Here is a 19,932-nt window from a genome sequence, read left to right as displayed (position 1 = left end):
AGTGCACGTACGCGTGCGTCTCATGCTTGATTCCTCTCGGGTTTGTTTCACTAGTGCAATAAATCTCTATTGCACTTCCATTCATACTATCATTATTCACTCTTAATAGTCTCAAAATAAAGGTCTTAAGTCCTTCAATTGATCGCGCGCGTAAAAACACGTATTTTCGATTTATGCGTGATAGAGTTAAATTTCTAAGAAGTTCTTATAACGATAGTACAACTAACTATCACTTGAGCACTTAAACATAAAAATACTTATTTTAAGACCAATATATATAAGTTTCCAAATTTTCAAACTCATTACTATTTCCAAACGTGTATTCACTATTCTCACTAAACGAGTTTTCGAAAATTAAATTTATTAACGGAACAGGTGGATAAATTTATTATTGCAAGTCATAGTTCCATGTAAATGGTTCAAAAAGGGTTGAAATAAATTATTTGGAGGGAACATGTGGATAAATATTTAAATAAGCCAATATTATTCGATAAAAATAAGAAAATTTTTCGGGTTCTCATACTCTTTATATGGTTAGGTATTTTCCAGTGCAAGCGGTTGGCACATTAAAGTATCGATTTTGGTTTTCCACTCCTCTTGATTATCAGGTAAATCTTCCTTCGACACATATTTTTCTTTTTTAAAAAGACATGTTCATTTTCAATTGTAAGAATTTAGTAACATATCTTGAATTTTGTGCGTTTTGATTTTATTTTCTATTTGTTTTGTATGGAGAGATAGGATTTAAAATAGTATTTTCATCATAAGTTTTCATATAGAAACATGTTAGATGTTTCCACCGAATTGGACAACATTCATATGCTATAGGATGTATGTTAGATATTTGTTAATTTGCCTTTGTTTCGTTTGTCCAAGGTACTAGGCTTGTTTATATGTATTGCAGAGAGGGTTTTTAGCAGAGACCCTCTCAATGGCTTCTAATTTTCTCATTATTTTTTCTAGAATTTTGGAATATTTTTAGACATAAAATCTAATTAAAAACTTTAAAATAGTGGGTTATAACTAATTCTATCACTAGTTAAATTTAAAATTTAAAACTTTCCAACTATCTCCTTCATAAACTGTTTATCATTTGTTATTTATTTTTTTATTCGTTTTTACTTCTTAATTAAATAAAATACATTTGTCAAGCCAAATTTCTCAGGGATAATTGATTAGTTTCATTTTAAAATTATTCACCCTATTATATCCTCATCACTTTAGCCCTTTTTATTCCTTCATTAAAGAGGATTAATTTATCTAGCCAAATCCTTGAGATAATGTGATTAGTCCTATTTTTGAGTTATTCATCCAATTATTTCTTTGTCGCTTTCCTTCTGGGTACAATAATCATTTGTCAAAATATTCTAATGATATACTCGATTACTCTTATTTTTTAATAATTTATGTTTCAATTACCAAATCAATTTTCTTGTGGTCTTAAACTTTTTTTTTTGTATTCAACAAGCCGAGGGCACTTTTTAGGTTTACTTTTTATAATTTTATATTTTTTATGTTGGATTTTATTCAGTAGGTTTGTTTTTTAAAGTTTTAAAATTTGAATATTGAAATTATACTCTAACATTAAATTGGATTATGTAAATAACAATTATGACATTTTATTTGCACTTAGAATAATTTCAATATTAATATCGTGCAAGCATCTATATGACTTTTCATTTAGCACATATATACCAAAAAGTGCATGTAAAGAAAAATTTATGTATGAATTTTAAATTAATAAAGGTGTATTTATAAGGTTGCTTTTGGTGGTATTTTAGCAAAATTTTGATAAAAAGGTTGTATTTCACCAATTTTACATCCGAAAGTTTACTTTTTCTCGATGATTGCAATTCTAGCTTTTTATTTGATTAAAAACACTTAAAAATGAGGCAGCAACTTGGAAAAATAATTCTAACTTTTTATATATCCAAAAACACTTAAAAAGTGAGCTAATGAATTCTAAATAGTGAAAGCATTAAAAAGATAGAACTGTAGGGTTAGCGAAGGTAAAGATTAGGGGACAGTTATCAAATTTGATGATTCATATGAGTCTGGGTAAGTTATAATTAGGTTAATCTATATATTCCTATTTAGTTAATGGTTCAAAATAGATGAATCATAAATGAATATAGATTTATATGGGTTTGGATTATCCAATCATCCATTCACAGCCCACAACCAAATTTTATTTACTTTTTCATCCATATTTTGTATAGCAACAAAATAGTAAATCATATCAACATATCAAGTTAATAAATCAATTTTTATCTAAAGAAAGAGGAAAAAACATAAAAATTTGCTTAAAGGAGCCTAAAATGATCATCACAGTGAGTTTCAAATTTTATCACTATACGACAATCTAAAAATAATTTAGATATTAATGCAAACAATCAATTAATATTCGCGAAATTTATTAAACTTTTATGAAAGAAATTAAGGAAGTAGGATAAATTTAAAAAAATAAAATAATAGAAATTAAAGAGGAGGAAAAAAGATGAATACATCTTTGCAAAAATTAGAATATAATTATTAGAGTAATTTAGATTTACCCACTAATGATTGAGTTTGAATCTACATCTAATTTAATTAAGTCAAAATAAGTGATCCAAATCTGTCAATTTCATACCCACTAATTAATGGGTTAATTTGGTCACCAATTTCAATCCAATTAAATTACACACGCAAACTCATTTGTTAGTAGGCGAGCCAAATAAATATGTTACCATTTACATTTATAAATAGATAAAAATAATAGTAGAATAGGAGACAAGTGGGTTGTAAAATTAGATACGAGATAGGATAATTGGGCGGCAGCGAGATAGAGCAAAGGGAAAATAGGATTTGATAAAAATAGAAAGGGTTGTAGGAATACAAAAAAATTGGGAAGGATTTCAAAGAATTACAAAAGGTTGTAGGGATGCGAAAAAGTTATATTCACAAAGTGAAAAGGAGAGTAGTGGAGAGTAGGAGGTTTAGAGGTGGAAAAAGTGGCACAAAGAGGAAGAATATGAGAGAAAGGGATAATAATGTTGTATTTGACCATATTTCTCTTCCTTCTCATATAAATCCGTGCATAGCACCAATCAAAATACTAGTTGATATGTAAGCTCAAGCCTACGAGTTATTATGTAACTCGGATTAATTGTCTTGACCTCGTAATTCGGCTTAAAAGTTACTTAGTATGCATCAACATCAGACTTCAATTTGGGGACGAGGGGCCTGGACGGTTGCCAGAGACAACCGTCCCAGACAGTTCACGGCCTGGATGAAATCTCAAAAATTTGTACGGCTCAGATCACGTCTTGTAACTCGATTTTCACGCCGTGTGGGACCCACAAAAATATTGTTCTAATATTACTCGCTGTTGTTCTATTGTTACACCTTGTATAGATGATGTTACACCATGTACACATGGTGTTACACCTTCCGGAGCGGTTGTTCTGACAACCGCTCCAGCCCCGCGTCCTCAATTTGGAGCCTCAACTCCAAAACAACCCTATCCTCGTCTGAAGAAAAGATTTGATTTTTTTGGAAGAGGGTTCTACGGCCGTTCCTGACAGTTCATGGTCAAGATTTGATCAAAAAAATTGTAAGGTCCAGATTTTATTTTATACCTCATTTTTTACAATATGTGTGGAATTCAAAAAATTTTATTTTTGAGTTACACGTTATTGAAAATAAATTATATCTGTGTGTAAATCGAGTTACGCGCGTGCAAAATACACGTAGCCTTCCTGCCCCGGATCCGATTTTTTTCACCCATCTAAACAGCTATAATCCCGCGGGGTCCCCGCCTCCTCCCTCCAAATAAACTGAAGGAAAAATTTCCCCACCAACTTCCAGGGTGGTCATGGGCTGCGTACCCTCCCCAGCCTTCATCGCCTCCTTATGAGATTTATTAGGAAGCCACTCTGCGCCACACGTAGTATTTGCCCACAGCCGCCCAATTCATCGTATAACTTGATGGCCATCCAAAACCTAACTTCCTCTTCATCGTCAAACTGCAACGTCGCCGTCAACCAAGACGGCGGCGACGACGACGACCGCCTGTGTTCCGAACCACAAGGAGAACCAGAAGGAGAGACAGCCCATTTGGACGGCCTCCCGGCCCCAAATCCAAACGGGTACCTGAGCAGAGAGTCGCGGATCGAGAGAGCCTGGGCACACTGGAAGAAGCTTGGGCAACCTAAGTTCATAGTGGCCCCCGTGGTCGACAACTCCGAGCTCCCCTTCCGCATGCTTTGCCGCAAGTACGGAGCTCAAGCTGCTTATACCCCTATGCTTCACTCTCGTATTTTTACCGAAACTGAAAAGTACCGCTCTCAAGAGTTTACCACCTGCAAGGTAATTTCGGGTCTTGTTTTTAGTTACTTGTCTTATGCTTCTTGTTACTTAGTCTGTGAAGTTGTATAGTTTTGAATTTCATTAAGGAGAAGTTTGCTGAGAAATGATGACAGGAGGACCGTCAGCTATTTGTGCAATTTTGTGCGAATGATCCAGATATATTGTTGGAGGCTGCGCGGAGAGTAGAACCCTACTGCGATTATGTAGACATCAATTTGGGGTAATGCCTTCTACCCATGTTTTTCCTTCCTTGTTTAGCTACTATTGCTAACTACTGTAGAAGGAGGAACTCCAGTAATGAATGACATAACGGGCATTTTCATTAAGCTGATATTGCACCTAGTGCTGCATATTTATATCCATATTCGCTCGTACATGTATTCTAGAACAGTTTTTCCATATTGACTCTAACTATACTGATTGCTCACTTTTTGTCGTGGCTAATTCTTTCGAGTATAATTTCCTTGCAATTCCATGTAACTGGCATCTGGAAGTTGTCCTGCTGTCAGCTTGTATCATTACAATCACTTTTCGTTGAGTTTGGTTGAAAGTAGGCATAGTTAAGCGTTGTATATTTGCCATCCGTGCAGATGTCCGCAGCATATCGCTAGGCGAGGGAATTATGGAGCTTTCCTTATGGACAATCTTTGGTTAAATCTATGGTAGAAAAACTAGCAAACAACCTTAGTGTTCCAGTCTCCTGCAAAATACGACTTTTCACGAATTTTGAGGACACAATCAATTATGCCAAGATGTTGGAAGATGCTGGTTGTGCTCTTTTGGCAGTACATGGTCGAACTAGGGACGAAAAAGATGGGAAGAAATTTCGTGCCAATTGGAATGCCATCAAGGCTGTTAGAGATGTCATGAGAATCCCTGTTCTGGCTAATGGGAATATAAGATACATGGAAGATGTGCAGAGCTGTTTGGATGAGACTGGGGTTGAGGGGGTACTTTTAGCTGAGTCTCTGCTGGAAAACCCAGCCCTTTTTGCTGGATACCGTACTGTCGAATGGGTATCAGGAAGTGATGATATCTGTGTAGGTGGAAAGCTGGACCAGGCGGATTTACTAGTTGAATATTTAAAGTTTTGTGAGAGTTATCCAGTGCCATGGAGAATGATTCGTTCCCATGTGCATAAGATGCTAGGAGATTGGTTCAGCGTACATCCAAATGTAAGAGATCACCTTAATGCACAATCAAAACTCACATTTGAGTTGCTCTACGACGTGGTTAATCGACTTAGGGATCTTGGTGTGAGGATACCACTCTATGTGAAGGATAGCAGAGTGGAGAGGGTATCTGCAAATGGATTTGCGACATGAGATTTATGGTCCTGGAAGAGATTTCATATTTGAGGCTTGCTGTTGTATAGAATTCTGCCAAAGTGGTGTCTGAGGAGGTTGAGTTACACTGTTATTCTTTCTACTGCTAGTCAATAGCTGTTAGCTTGCTACTAGTGAAAGTAATGCCCGAGTAGTTGAATGAGGAGGTTAACAGCATGAGAGTTGATTACAACACCTCAGTGTTCCTCTTGATTCTTCCTGTGACATGTGATGAGGTAAGAGAAGTTACTTTATCCTTCTTCTGCCATTATTTGGCTTTTGAGCTGGAAAATTTTGTTAATCATGGTCCTAAAGTATCATGAATGTACTTCACTCTGTTGTTTGGTTATCAGCATTTTAGCTTAAAATTGTTTACAATCTTTCACCTGAAGAGTTGCTTAGTAGGAAGAAATTTATTTGCTTGATCAGTGCTGTTGGTGAGGTAATAGTGCCTTCCAAGGGTAACTTGTACTGAGTTGATTGTATTAGCTTTTGCATTTCTTAGACATTTGCCAGTGTGAAACACTGTTTCACTATATGCTTCCTCAGTGTCATTCTGTTCTTGGCTTCATTGAATTTGGTTAAAGATTGCTTAGTTTTCTTACCATAGCGCTCTTTGTAATCATAATGAAGTTCCATCTTCCTTCCTTTTGCAGAGTAGTGGTTTTCGTCTATCCTATCAGTAGCATTTAGACATCTCTTTGTAGACAAAAGTGCAGTAAAATCTAGTGTGTTAGCAAAACTGTGCGCACCGGTGTCGGACAAGTTAGAAACCATACGAGTGCCACTGACAGTTGAAATTTCATGCAACACGTTTAGCTGCCTTGTTTTCTACTTTCCTCTTTTATCTTTTTGCTGCTTCACTATCTGACATAGGCTGCAGATTGGATGGTCATCATTGTTGAAGGCAAAGCTTTAGGAAATTTAAAGGAATACTTTGGTGGTGAAATTGTGCCAGAAAATTTAAAAACCTTAACTTGGTGGATTCATGAACCCTTTTTTTTGTGGCCCAAGTTTGCATTAAAATAGTAAAAGATGGAATGAAAATAGAACTCTTCCAGAGAAGACAGCAAAAAAGGGCAGTTATAGAACTCTGGGAAAGGCAGAGTGGAACCTATTGTTCCCTCTTGAAGATATTTAATTTTCATTGGCATCTGAGTAGCCTGTAAAGATATATTAGGGGAACAGTTTGTTAGTGCAGATACAAAATTGAGTGTAAAATGTTTATGCCGTTGAGAATAGACGATTGGGGATGCGCATGTCAACTGCGACACAGTAGGCCATCAAGGAGGAAGTGCACATGCACAAGATTGGAATGATGTATTGACGATTGGGATGGCTCCTCCGGAATTGCATTGGGATTTGGGAGGGCAATTGTCCTAGGAATATGTAAGAGGACAGATCCTCGTTGAAAGGTCAATCATGCGAAGTTTTGTCCTACTGGTTACTATCCCCTTCACTATCCCCTACTTGCTGCGCCGTTTGTGTAGGTATTGCCTTTTGTGAAAGGGGCAACTGACTTGCTGGGTTTGAAAGGGAACGGATTCACAGCCATTGCAGGTGCTAGCTAAGTGCGTCGTGTTATTGGACATCCATCATCGATGTATTATTCTTTCTTTTTTCTTTTTCTTTTTCTTTTTTTTTAAAGTGAAAGTGTTGTTCTTATTTATAGAGTAGATCGGAGTAAAGATAGCTGTAGCTAATGAGTTGTAGTTTTTATTTTTTTTCCGGTAAATCTTAAATATTTTCGGAACGGATGGGCAGGTTTACAATCAAAATCAAGCTTTTGAAAAAAAAAAAGACACTCTTCACCTTAAAGCAGAAAAGAAAATAGAAAGAATAAAAGACGGCCTACCTTTTAAATAAAGAAAAAGCGGAGAACTTAACATTTGAAACGTCTGATGTCACTTTGGTGGCCTACCTGAGACGATTACTATCTGAGAGTAGATCACAATTGCAGAAATGGCATTTTACGATTTTTTAACATATTTATTTATCTTTTCAATCTCTTTTTTTTAAAAAAAAAAAAATTTATGTATGTGAAAGAATCTACATATTGCATGAGGAGGCTCCACTCATAGTGCCCAAAACAACAGAAAATGTTAACCGCGCCTAGTACAATTGAAGGACGTCATCCTCACGAACTCTCTCTTTATTGGCAGTATGGATCAAATCACTGAACCACCCGCATTAAACCTCACCGATCATTGGGTCCTCCATTCCCTCCCCATTAGCATATATACGTTGTGCCTTCTTCCGGGTTCAATCATCAGAAGTGTTGGAATATGGAGAGAGAGAGCACTTTCTCACTCACATTTCCTCTTCTTGTCTTCTTTGTCATCCTGCACTCTTGCTGGTTTTATCAAGTCGTTGGTAATGGTACTCCAGCAACTACCCCGATCAACAGGGAAACACTCGAAATCGTTATAGGGGTTGGCAGTCCTCCCTATTCCCCTGCCTACCGTCCTGACAATGGAGAATGCCAACATTGCCCACAGCCCCCTCCCCCTCCCCCTCCAAAGCCCGCATATCCTCCAATGCATCCCCCCAAGGCCAAGTGTCCTTCCCCGCCACCACCTCCGCCACCGCCCCCGCCTCCCTGTCCACCACCACCCCCTCCGCCTCCCTGTCCACCTCCGCCGCCACCCCCACCTCCACCACCTCCTCCCTGTCCACCACCACCCCCTCCGCCCTGTCCACCTCCGCCCCCACCCCCACCTCCACCCTGTCCACCCCCGCCGCCACCGCCCCCTCCTCCCTGTCCACCACCACCACCCCCACCTCCGTCACCACCACCCCCACCCCCACCCCCACCTCCACCACCGCCACCGCCACCTCCATTTACTCTTTCCAAGGAACTAAAAATGGCCATCCAAGTAATCCGAAGGTTCAAAAGGAGAATAAAGTACGACCCTTTTGGCGTCACCAAAACCTGGACGGGCAACCGCATCTGTTACGACAAATCCAAATACAAAGGCTTCGTATGCGACAGAAGCACCAAAGATAACAAGTTTAGAGTCGTTGGCGTCAATTTCAATGGCTTCAACTTTAACGGCGGACCTGGCTGTCCACTCGTTGCAACAGACTTCGTTGAAGATCTCAAGGACCTGGTAATCTTCCACGTCAACTCCAACAACTTCACAGGTGACATTCCCTTTGGAATATCCAAACTTCCAAACTTCTTCGAGTTCGACCTGAGCAACAACAAGCTCGTAGGAGCTTTCCCCGCAGCAGCCCTAGGGGCAACCAACTTGACATACCTGGACGTCAGGTTCAACCAGTTAACAGGGACAATCCCGCCTCAAGCCTTCACACTAGACCTGGACGTACTCTTCCTCAACAACAACGCATTCTCTGGAAACATCCCCGACAATCTTGGCCAAACCCCTGTACTCTATCTCACCTTTGCAAACAACGAATTAACCGGCCCAATCCCCAGGAGCATTGGCCAAACTTCCAGAAATCTCCTCGAGGTTCTTTTCTTAAACAACAGTCTCTCCGGTTGCCTACCGTATGAGATTGGGTTTCTGAATAAAACACATATTGTGGATGTCAGCATAAACCAATTGACAGGTCCCATTCCACAATCATTCGGATGCTTGAAAGATATTCAGCAGCTGAACTTGTCGTACAACCAATTCTACGGGGCGGTTCCAGAGAGCTTGTGCATCCTGGGCGACCTGGAGGTACTGGACCTCAAGTTCAATTACTTCACTCAAGTCGGACCAGAATGCAGGAAGTTAATCGAGAAGAAAGTCCTGAACGTAACCATGAATTGCATTCTAGACCTTCCTTGCCAAAGAAGCCCGGAGGAATGCGAGGCTTTCTTCTCAAGGCGCTGTACCTGCCCGGACCCGAAATGGCTCTACTACGTGCCTTGCGGCATTTATGTTTCTAAGGGCCCACCACAGACATCCGATCATGTGCCCAAGCGGCCAAGGCCTCCATCGCCGACATATGCTGCTTTAAAAGGGCCAGGCTCGTGAATTTCGGTGTCGGCAGCCAGCCGCCTAAGTGCCTACCTTATCATTACGCCGTAATATTAAGTGTATGTATGTATTTTGTTGTCAGAAGCTGGAGGATAAAATCTTCCTCCGTAAGCGAAATTTTTTATAAGTGTATACACTAAACCATCGCTGTCATTAATGCATGGTTAAAGCCTAAGCCTAAGCCAACCAGCTTATATTCATGTTACAAAGTTGAGGGTGCTTTATGAATACTACTGATACGCCAAAATAATTGCACAATTCAAGGCAAAATCAAATGAAAGAATCGGGGATCAACTAGGTACAGAGTTCAAAAAACTCCGAGAAATTGATGAGGCCATGTCATCCTAAATCAACCGACAACTTAATCCAATAAACACAAGATATTATTGTACATTCTTTCAAAGGCTAACAGATGAAATCCCCAAAATTCAGTCGAAACAGACATAATGGGGAGACTTATTCCTCAGTATATGAAATTTGTGAGGACTTTACTGACCAAGTGTTTACCGTAAACAGCACCTTCAAACCTCCTGGTTCCACCAGTTTGTTTTACGCATTCATCCAATGGCTCTATTACAGCATCATAATTTGGCTATTCATGCGAAAAAACCAAGGAGATTGATTAAGAAGCTGAATCAAAATAAAAAAGGAAAATTAAGAGAGAGGATTACCTCATAAAAGTAGGCCACGCAGACACGATAAATGGGAGAGTTGTTAGTCACCCGATGCAATGTTGATTCATAAAAGCCATTGGATAGAATCTGAAGATTCCCCAAATATTAAGAACAGTTATCGGATGACAGTATGAAAACCACTGGAGAATCAATTATTGAGATGTATACCTTGAGCATGTCACCGATATTGCAAACAAATGTCCCAGGAATGGGTGGTGCTGATATCCACTCTCCGGAAAGGTTTTTTACCTACAAAGGGACTAGTTTAATAGTGCAGAGTAGTGACAATGAAAAACCAGAGAAACATGTATATTTCAAGCAGAAACTAATGAAACAGACCTAAGTATAACACGAAGAACTTCAGGATACACACTAATGCTAAAAAATGAAGGCAAATAAAAAAGAAAGTAGACAGGAGGGCGATACCTGAAGAGCAGTAATACCATCATCTTGATTGACTAACGTCAGCAGACCTGGTATAGAACAAGAGATCATCTTCACGTACAAATAAGAACACCTCATGCTTACACCAAACCAGGATGGGGAATCTTACCATAGTCCGTATGAGCTCCACTGCGTTCATTTGGATAAAAGGCATAAACAAGCACAAAATCACATCAATCAAGTGCTAGAAGTGAAATAAAAGAAGATGAAATCCATCTTCAGCAATCTCACCATCCAATATCATTTTTTGGCATGTCTTGGCCATTTGCAGGGGAGACACCAGGATAGCCAATTATACGCAGCACCCAAAATGGATCACCGGCTCTTGTCCCTTCAAATTCAACTGGTGATCCACCCAATGCCAGAGCTATTCCCCGCATAATTTTTCTAGACAGCTCTGTCGACGTTTAGCATCCAAGTCAGATTCAGTGGACTGGAGTCAGAGATAAAGCAATAACCCAGCTAATGGTATATAATTTCACTCAAAATGCACCTGTGCAAAGGTTGACATACTCCTCCATCAATTTTTTGAAATTCGGCGGATGACTTGGCCTACAGAAGGTAACAATGTGTCATTTACACCAGGAAACATACTTGTTACCATGTGCAGGCAGTACTCATGCTTCCATAAAAATAACAAGCTTACCAAGCAGGTAAATACTAGAATGTTGTGCCTGTGTTTTTGGATGAGAGAGAGAGAGAGAATAAATTGTGATAGGTTGTCGAGTTCCTTTTTTATTTTTTTTTCTTTTTCCCTTTCTTTCTTGTTTGGATAAGCACTTGTAACCTTCAATGGTGTTCAACTTCATGCCATATCCATAAAAGACAACAGTTTGGCTTCTCACATACCAAACATTAGAACCTTGCATAGTTTCACCAAGAGCTCCATACATTCCTTTTGTGACTTCTTTATAGCACTGTTATCCAAAAGGAAAAGACTGAAAATGATCTGAAGGATTAAATTGATGAGGAAAACTGCAAGAGCTACAAGAGCATAATGATAGCATCAAAGCTAACATGAACCCCATCCAGATTCTTTGCTTGCAAAATATAAAGCTCCAAAATATGGTCCACTATATCATTGTGATCACCATAGATATTCTCCAAAACAAAAAAAAAAAAAGGAAAATGAGAAAAATAGAGGTTGAACATAAACAGAAAAAGATACAGTTTATATTATTCTAAAATTTTCCAGAACTAAGAAGCAGAAGAAAACATCTAGCTTCATTGCAGTTTTAGTCTCATTTTTCATGTAATTGAGGAGCAAGTTTTATTTGAATCATGAATACAGAAAACATAATTTTCTGCATAAAAATGTTAAAAAGGAAAGATAATGCATATTATGAGATGTTGAATTCATGAAGACACTATGTACAACAGATGCAGCATATGTACAACGCCTAATGGCTTCAGCATGTCCCTCTCCTTCACTAATCTCAAAAAATGACCCTGGAATTATCATATAAACTTAGTAAGACGCATTAAGTCGGTAACAGCTTGTTGTCAAGGAATATTCAAACCCAAGCATCCCCAGTTCTTTCCCATGGCAGCGTCTATTTGGTTTTTCACTATGATAAAAACATGTCCAAATAACATCTAGAACAGCAGGTGTAAGATAAAGTCCCCAACACAGAAAGCCTTAATAAGGTAGGCAGGCAAATTCAACTCAGCATCAACTTGCACACCCATTGGCAGGACCGATTGAGCGTTCACAAGGCCATTCATTCTACAGATAGATTACCAGATTTATAGCCAGCAGAGGTTTGTAAATATATGTTTTACCAGGTTAATGAGTGATTAAAATTTGTAATTACCAAAAATTCAAACTCAGCAAGGCAAAGTACATATATAGAATAATCTCCATGATAGTACGACCTAGAGCAAAGTAAAACCTACATCAATAGCTTCATGCATATCAGGTACCCCTTTGGTTATATTTTCTCCAACATGCTGATATCCTCTGCAATCAAAATGTTAAGTTATCCTAGTAAGAAATAAAAGGATGAAGCCTGAATCGGAACTAAAATATTGACCCTACATATAGCCTACTAGATATCAAATTTTTCCACAAGAAGCAAACCTGTATCCAGTTGTTGCAGAGAGTTTGATCTTGATTTTCTCCTCATAAGGTAAATCAAAGTATCTATGTGCTATGTTTCTGACCTCTTTGACAAGGGAATCAGGGATGCCGTGGCCCTTCTGTGCAATCCAAAGTCAACTTTAGGCATATATATAATAGCAGAATGAGAAGCAGAGAGGTTGAAAAGAAGAGGCTGTAGGTATTCCAAGTACCTTGTGAGTGACTCAAAACTAAAGTAACGCAAAGAAATCAAATTATACTTGTGAAGCAGTTCAAACAGGTGGAGATGAACGAACTCTAACAGGACCATCTTCTACCTACATGCCTAGGTAAAAGACAGAGATGAAAATATTCAACTAGTAATGCAGCCTCCTAAATTCATGAACCCTAGCAGTTCTGGTTTTGCATTCATATGCCAGTAAACTAAAATTGGTTGCCATCTAAGCCACTAAAATAAACCAGCGTAGAACAATCTAAATGTCTCGATACTTTAATCAAGAAATGCTACATGCTTTCTCGTTATAAGTATGCATAGTCAAAGACCACGAAAAAGTCATTTAAGCATAATAAATTACCACGTAAAAAAATCCTGCTTCTTTACATGCCTGACCCAACTGTCGCACAACATCGGCCACGCCTTTGTCTTGAGCCATGATTGGATCATCCCATTTCTCCAAAAGAGGACTAACATCTAGGCAAGATTCAAACAAAGAAGCAGAAGAAGCAAACAACTGAGACGAGCAAATGTCAGTTCTCATATACTAGTAGTAGCACTCAACCAAGTAGCGTAACCTTTATGACCAACATCCAAGAGTTTTTTTTTTTTTCAGAGAAAGAAATTGAAACTTTAGGACCTTAACTGGTGATAATACAATTTTCTTTTGAGTGAAATCGTAAAATATTCAGCAGGGATATGTTCAACAATGGCAGCAAAAAGAGACCAAAATACCGATTTGGATATTCAAAACCTTGCGCTGACAATTACAGATAAATACAACAGTAGAGATCCCTTTTCCTCCCGGGGTGACGAAGCCGGAAAACGACTGAGTATTCCCATTCCCTGTATCCAATCAATGTAACTAAACTACTATAACATAACTAGCCTTTTCCCTGCTACTTTTGTTCTGTGTTCCTCAACTTAGGAAAGAAACTGCATAAAATAAAACTATTAGGAAAGAAACCATGGTCATGTTTTTCCTTTAATCTCCTTATCTTTGCAGGGTGGCTAACTATAGTGGATAAATTATGCAACAAATGGCAAAAAGAAAATGACGGGAAAAGAATTCTTGGGTTTTGTGAAAGAAATTTGTTACCTATAAGGGGGAGGGTTTTAAAGTCGGTGGTCATTGCGATGGTGTTGTTGGAGCTCTCTGGTTCTGTGATCTATTCCCCGACTTCAACTTAACTACTCGAGGAGAAAGATGCCAAATGAATAAACACCGTCACTTGATCATTGGCAACACTTGCCAATATAATAACGTTGCGGCCTGCAGCTTCCCACTTGCCACTATAATAACTATGTGTAATTTCACTTTAACCCCCGACCTTTCCCCCCTCCCCCCAAAAACCACCCAAAACCAAGGCCCCAAACTTTTAATTAACTCTTTCAATTTTTTTTTTTTTTGAAAAACAACTCTTTAAGTCCTCTCTCTCTCTCTCTCACTCGTACATTTGGTAGAAGGTAAGAATTGAAGAGATTTACTCATTTCTCGTGAGCTTAAACGGCATTTCTAAATTGGGCCTAGTTAAAAATAAAATTTGTTATATCACCCAATATTAGCGTAGTTACAAAAAAGGATCAATATTTATGATTCTTTGCTAATCTAGTGCCCATTGGTATTAGAAAATCAGTTCCCCATTTTTATTCACGAGGGATAAATCCACTGGAGTAACCATACCATTATATTGGATTGAGATTCAAGAGCATTCTGGGCGTCATTGTCAGACTGTAAAAGAATTGAAGCGAATCCAAAATTCGAGGTATTAAACTCGATTGGAATTTTTTGTTTTGAAATTGAAATCAAGTTCGAATTCTACACGAGCTATAAATTTGGGTTCGAGTTGGATTTGAAAACTCATATTTTTCTAAATTTTTAGTAATAATGCATGTATAATTTCTATATGACAAAATAGTAGAGAAATATATTTTTTACATAAAATAAAAACAAACACATATTTTTAAAAAATATATAAAAAGTTAGTGGAGCTTTGTTGAGCCTAAACGAGCTAAATACTTGCAAATTCAAAACGAGATTTTGAACCATAGTCGAATCCTAATTATTAATTGGATTCAAGCTTGAGTTCGAATTTAACTCGAATCAAACCCTGACTGACTATTCGTTAAGAATTTGGTTTGTTTACAGCCTTGACATCGCTAGCACATATTTGCCCCATATTCGTTAGAAATTCATCCAGGGGCTTTTGAATGACGCTAGCAAATATTTGTCAGATGACTTAACAGGTGCGTATACAAAACTTTGTTCTAGGGACTGTCGGCAATTGATTTAAAGTTCCTGGAGATTGAAGTTCAATCGACTTCAACAAGAATAAAGATTTTTAATCAACTTATAAGTTGATTTGACAAATTTCATGTGACGATTCAAATTGAAATGTAGCCTCACCACAAGGAAAAAGAATTGCTCGACTCCCATGAAAGGGTCCCAGAGTTTGTAGAGTAATATATAGGATATCAATGATTAGGTACAGAATAATAGTACTAATCTGTATGCCAATCCGGGCAGCACTTTAGTAGTTTCCAAGTTTTTATCTTCCTCGTGCAGAAATTAAAACTTCCACGACACGTCTCAAATTGTTGATTCCTTTCAAGTTTTCAGGTTGCACATGAAACTTATAACACAAACAATTACATTTTACATGCCAAAACCCCAAAAAAAAAAAAATTTATTTTACATGCAACCAACAGCAGCAGCTGGTGGAGCGAGCAAAATGTCAAAATTTGAAAGATGGATAAATAGGAGTAATCTAATTGTTCGCCTCCTGATCATTGGCAAAGGACTAAACTTATTTGTGTTGACACGCACATTACCAACTAAGAAGACGACGAGGATGATGAAGAAGCTGGTGTTGAGGTGTAATTGCTGCGACAGAACTGAAAAACATTAGCATCCGCTCTTTCCAGGACAAAATGTCCGAGCATATCTTTGGATTTCACCAAATTTTCCTTGCATAAGTACTCATAACTGGTGGTTCTGTCCACCTTTTGATTGAAATCATGCACAAAAATATGCGTTTTTGTATTCCCTCCTTTTTTGCTCCTAGCCAGAACACCTGCTGTGAAGATGGCCGACATCCGGCCAGGCGCTTCTGGCCAGTACCCTCGAGGCCCGTCTACCAAAATAACATCCCAATCAACTTCGTAAAATTGATTAGGCAGATCATTCAGCCCGAGCTTGCACTCGGAAAACAGAAGATTTTGCACCGGCCTGCATTCATTCATAACTTGTTCCTTCACTGCAGCAATCAATTCATTTGCTTCAGTTATTTTGGTAGTGTACTGCACGTCATAGGCCTCGACTTCTGGGTATTTTTCTTCAATGTACGCAGCGTAGTACCGATTCTCATCGATGAATACTGTTCTCCCGTTGTGATTCAGGGCTTTCCAGAGAAGGGTTTCGGGAGTCAGGCCGAACACCAGGAAATTACACGGGCTCCGGCATTTCTGGAGGACATCCGATATCTGTTTGATGTCGGTGTGGGACATGTGATCGGTGTTGTTGGAGTTGGAAGCATAGTGAACAAGCGCCCTCACGACGGAACTCGACAGCGGAAGATTAATGCTGGAGCCAGTTGTAGCCGAGGCAGCCGCAGCTGTTGTAGCTGTGATGGATTCCCTGGTGTAAATCAGGGTGAGAAGGAAGGCCAGAGTGAAGAATGAAATGAATGCAAGAAGCCATAGCCTATTGGAGCTGCCCTGCTTTTGGATGTAAGGATGGAGGAGGATAAGCTTCGTGCTGCTGCTGAGATTGTTCTTCATTTCCCTTTTTTCGGTTGAGAGATTCAGACAATATATTCCAGATGGAGTTCTGAGTTCTGAATTCCTCCCCCGTGGGGATTATTGAGAGAAAGTTGTTTGATTTTAAAGATGCCGAGAACTAAAGACAGGGCGAAATAGACGTTGAAGCAAGAGGGTACATGTCAAACATGAAGATGACAGTCCAAACCCCACACAATACAGCTAGGATTGGCGGCTATATATTTTGTAACTTTAATTGGTTCACTTTCAGTGAATTGAAGCAGATACGACTCTAGTTGATTGGGGCAATGATATAAAGTTTCACTGATTTTGACAAATGCTCTTCATCCGAGAGTGGATTAGCAGCTCCATCATCTAGATCTATGGATGTTGTGGTTTAGTGGAAGTAGAAGGAAGGGGTGGTTGGACTTTGGAGCAGGTAAAGGAGAGGAGGTATTTGGTATGGTTCTAGCGACTCGGTAACTAATTACAAGCCAAAAGTCGCTTTTCCTTGATGATTCTACCATTATTTTTCAAGAAACCTCTATTATAAAACGGTAGCATCATCTTATAGAGTTGTGAGGGGGACCAATGAACTGCTAGATTCCGTTTTGTCAAAGAAAACGCACGCAGGCACCTTTCATGATCTTTATCTGAGGAGTTGGAGCCCGGAATTACCTGCGCTATTTTACAAATGGAAAACGGGAAAGAAGGTAAAGATTACAAAACTCATTCCAAGAAGTCTGTCAGAACTTTGGAAAGGCGGGCTGGTTTATTTATTATGCATATGGAGTGGAATCAACAAACAGATTGCCCGTGCGATTTTAGGTTAGCAAGTCCCATACAAAATTGAAACTTGCCTAGTAATCTGAATTTAATCATGCAAAGTTACCGGAAAACAGATTTTTCCGATGGAGTTAATAAAAAGGTGTTAGTTCAGATATGAGACGTCACATCAACATAATTCTGATAGCGTTGGGTGGCTAAATTTCCGGTTAATTGCCATTAATTAGCCTGATGACCTTGAGAAGAATTCCTCCTTAAGCGATAATTGGGTTGCTCGTGTAAGTAAGCTACTCTTTGTCTCTTTCTTACTCCCCCCACCTCACCTCCCCCCAAAAAAAAAGATAGGAGGACGATGGGATTTTAAAAAAAAAAAAAAACGGAAGGAAGAAGTGGATTTAAACCTCTAAATTTTTGGAATTTTAACCTTAGTTACTAGATCAAAACTCTTAACTAAGATCAAAACTCTTTTTTCCTTTAGAGAACGCTTCAATTTATTTTTTTTAAGCTTTAATCTTATTTCGATCCCCACTAGGAACTTGGCGATAAAAAGAATCATATAGATAGAAGTTCCAGTAGGCGCTCTTTTCCCAATGAAAGTCAAAAGAAAGGAAGAGATAGCCGCTCGCCCATTATGAAAAAGCAAATGCCTTACAGGATGGGCGCTGGCTAGGCTGCTAAATTTGATCGTTGTACACAAATTATTGAAACCCATGAAAGTTGGTTGCTTTAGGAGAACTGGTCGTAGGAATCAGAGGAAAAAGCTTTATGCTTTACCTAATTACCTCCCAATAGTTACTTTAAGATCCAAAAACAAAGTGATCACTTTCCTCTTTGTATCTGAATGATAAGCTTGGTCTTTTAAGGCCGGGCCATAAAAATTGCAGCCCTTTTTCTTTCTTCTTTAAGCGTTGAATACTTTTCATTTGTAACTTCCAACTGTTTGCTTAATTTGAAAGCCATTTTACTCTGTGTGTGTGCATAGAGTTAGTTACCTGATGTTCCTGATGGTATAGTTATAATGCTGGTTAGGCAGATTGTTCAACAAACTTGGATATTTTTTTGAATCAGGTATGTATATATTCAGGGATTTGAGCCCGCTCCAACAATCCGTGTTTATATGGTAGTTGATGGATGGTAATGCATGGAGCAACCCCGAATGATAGATTATGCTTTTTTCTGTGTGGGGTATTAATCTATCGAAAATACTTTTCAAATGTTATATTTGTGAACGTGGAATTCTAATTCTCTCCTCCTATAGAGATTAGGAACGTGTTCTCAAGTTTAAGAATTCTAATTCTTTCGTTTCCGCGCGCGTACTTTGACATTGAACATGATCGTCAAAAGACAAGAAGAAGGGAAAATTGAGAAGGAAAGTGGCAGCGTGCTTCTAAAAAGAGAAATTTGTTTAAAAAAAAAAAGAAGAAAAAACATAGAGTATAAGCGAGGCAATAAATCAAAAAAATAAAATCAGTGATACGCCTTATGCATACGTATAGGATTATAAAGATGAACATGCATTACAGATAAAAAAGATACACATGATTGTCTAAACCTTTTCATTTGGACACTCATCTGATTGAACTTCGCTATTTTCAAAAAAAAAAAATTAATATTTGAAACTCATGTTAAACATTAGATTAATTCCAAAATTATGAAATTGTCAAAAAAATTAATAACCTACCGTACAATATGATACAGAAAATGGTTAAAGTACAAGCTTACTATGAGGGTAATATACAATAAATCACATGATTATATTTTTTTTTTATAGGTTTTTCTAGTAAGTGCTCTATGAGAATTCGTAGCATAAGTAAATCACATCTAACTTATTTTCAAGATTCAATTCACATCTACTTATGTATAATGTTTCTCTTTGTATTTAAACACTTACTAGATATGGCAAACACTCAAAACCTATTTTAGCTCATGTTGATTGGGCATCCATGGAAAATGGCTAAGTTTAAGAGCAAATGTGAATGTGTCTATTTAAATATTGAATTAGATGCAAATTAGAAGTATTAACAAGTGGAAATTAGGTATTCGTTAAACAATTATTTATCAAATAATATGCATAGTTTATTTATACTTTGAGCAAATTATCCGGATGGCCACTAAACTTTTAGAATTGTTAAATTTTGGTCACTGAACTATCTAAAGTTTAAATTTCGGACCTTCAGTAGATTTGATCATTAACTATGCCAAATCTGAGTGCCCGTACGATTCACGAGACAAAAGAAAGAGACATAGTTAATAATTAAATCTAACAGAATGATCCAAAATTTAAACTTTAAATTGTTCAGTGGTCAAAACCAGA

The 19,932-nt window shown here is 38.1% G+C and overlaps 3 protein-coding genes and 1 pseudogene across 5 annotated transcripts; 2 read left to right on the top strand and 2 right to left on the bottom strand.

The window, feature by feature from the left end:
• Window positions 1-3,763: 3,763 nt before the first annotated feature.
• LOC113701834 (uncharacterized) lies at window positions 3,764-7,375 on the top strand (annotated as a pseudogene).
• A 354-nt stretch (window positions 7,376-7,729) lies between these two features.
• On the top strand, window positions 7,730-9,870 carry LOC113701950 (uncharacterized protein At4g06744-like). Its single transcript, XM_027222865.2, has one exon. It carries the CDS (start codon window positions 7,958-7,960, stop codon window positions 9,656-9,658), a length of 1,701 nt encoding a protein of 566 aa, XP_027078666.1. The 5' UTR covers window positions 7,730-7,957; the 3' UTR covers window positions 9,659-9,870.
• A 66-nt stretch (window positions 9,871-9,936) lies between these two features.
• On the bottom strand, window positions 9,937-14,327 carry LOC113701835 (homoarginine-6-hydroxylase 2-ODD-C23). 3 transcript variants are annotated; one of them, XM_027222668.2, is made up of 12 exons: window positions 14,173-14,327; window positions 13,435-13,550; window positions 12,860-12,978; window positions 12,676-12,739; window positions 11,629-11,696; window positions 11,273-11,331; window positions 11,011-11,176; window positions 10,889-10,908; window positions 10,762-10,808; window positions 10,504-10,584; window positions 10,333-10,422; window positions 9,937-10,253 (listed from the first exon to the last, which is right to left on the bottom strand). In XM_027222668.2, the coding sequence occupies exons 1-12, from the start codon at window positions 14,204-14,206 to the stop codon at window positions 10,125-10,127; spliced, it is 993 nt and encodes a 330-aa protein (XP_027078469.1). In that variant the 5' UTR covers window positions 14,207-14,327; the 3' UTR covers window positions 9,937-10,124. The 3 variants fall into 3 exon arrangements, with proteins under 3 accessions (XP_027078469.1, XP_071915946.1, XP_071915947.1); XM_072059845.1 differs by having other exon boundaries at window positions 12,860-12,975; XM_072059846.1 differs by having other exon boundaries at window positions 13,435-13,590; window positions 14,173-14,283.
• Window positions 14,328-15,661: 1,334 nt separating this feature from the next.
• On the bottom strand, window positions 15,662-17,086 carry LOC113701076 (protein IRX15-LIKE-like). Its single transcript, XM_027221556.2, has one exon. The coding sequence runs from the start codon at window positions 16,851-16,853 to the stop codon at window positions 15,909-15,911; it is 945 nt and encodes a 314-aa protein (XP_027077357.1). The 5' UTR covers window positions 16,854-17,086; the 3' UTR covers window positions 15,662-15,908.
• Window positions 17,087-19,932: the final 2,846 nt, after the last annotated feature.

This window comes from Coffea arabica, chromosome 7e, assembly GCF_036785885.1.
Source record: "Coffea arabica cultivar ET-39 chromosome 7e, Coffea Arabica ET-39 HiFi, whole genome shotgun sequence".
NCBI classification, from domain to species: domain Eukaryota; kingdom Viridiplantae; phylum Streptophyta; class Magnoliopsida; order Gentianales; family Rubiaceae; genus Coffea; species Coffea arabica.
This window is presented reverse-complemented; position numbering and strand designations above follow the sequence as displayed.

Coding starts and splice junctions, on each gene's coding strand:
- LOC113701950 (XM_027222865.2), top strand. CDS start 7,958: ATGGAGAGAGAGAGCACTTTCTCACTCACATTTCCTCTTCTTGTCTTC.
- LOC113701835 (XM_027222668.2), bottom strand. CDS start 14,206: ATGACCACCGACTTTAAAACCCTCCCCCTTATAG. Junction 11,332..11,628: donor ATGCAAGGTTCTAATGTTTG/GTATGTGAGAAG, acceptor TACCTTCTGTAG/GCCAAGTCATCCGCCGAATT. Junction 10,423..10,503: donor ATATCGGTGACATGCTCAAG/GTATACATCTCA, acceptor GGGAATCTTCAG/ATTCTATCCAATGGCTTTTA.
- LOC113701076 (XM_027221556.2), bottom strand. CDS start 16,853: ATGAAGAACAATCTCAGCAGCAGCACGAAGCTTATCCTCCTCCATCCT.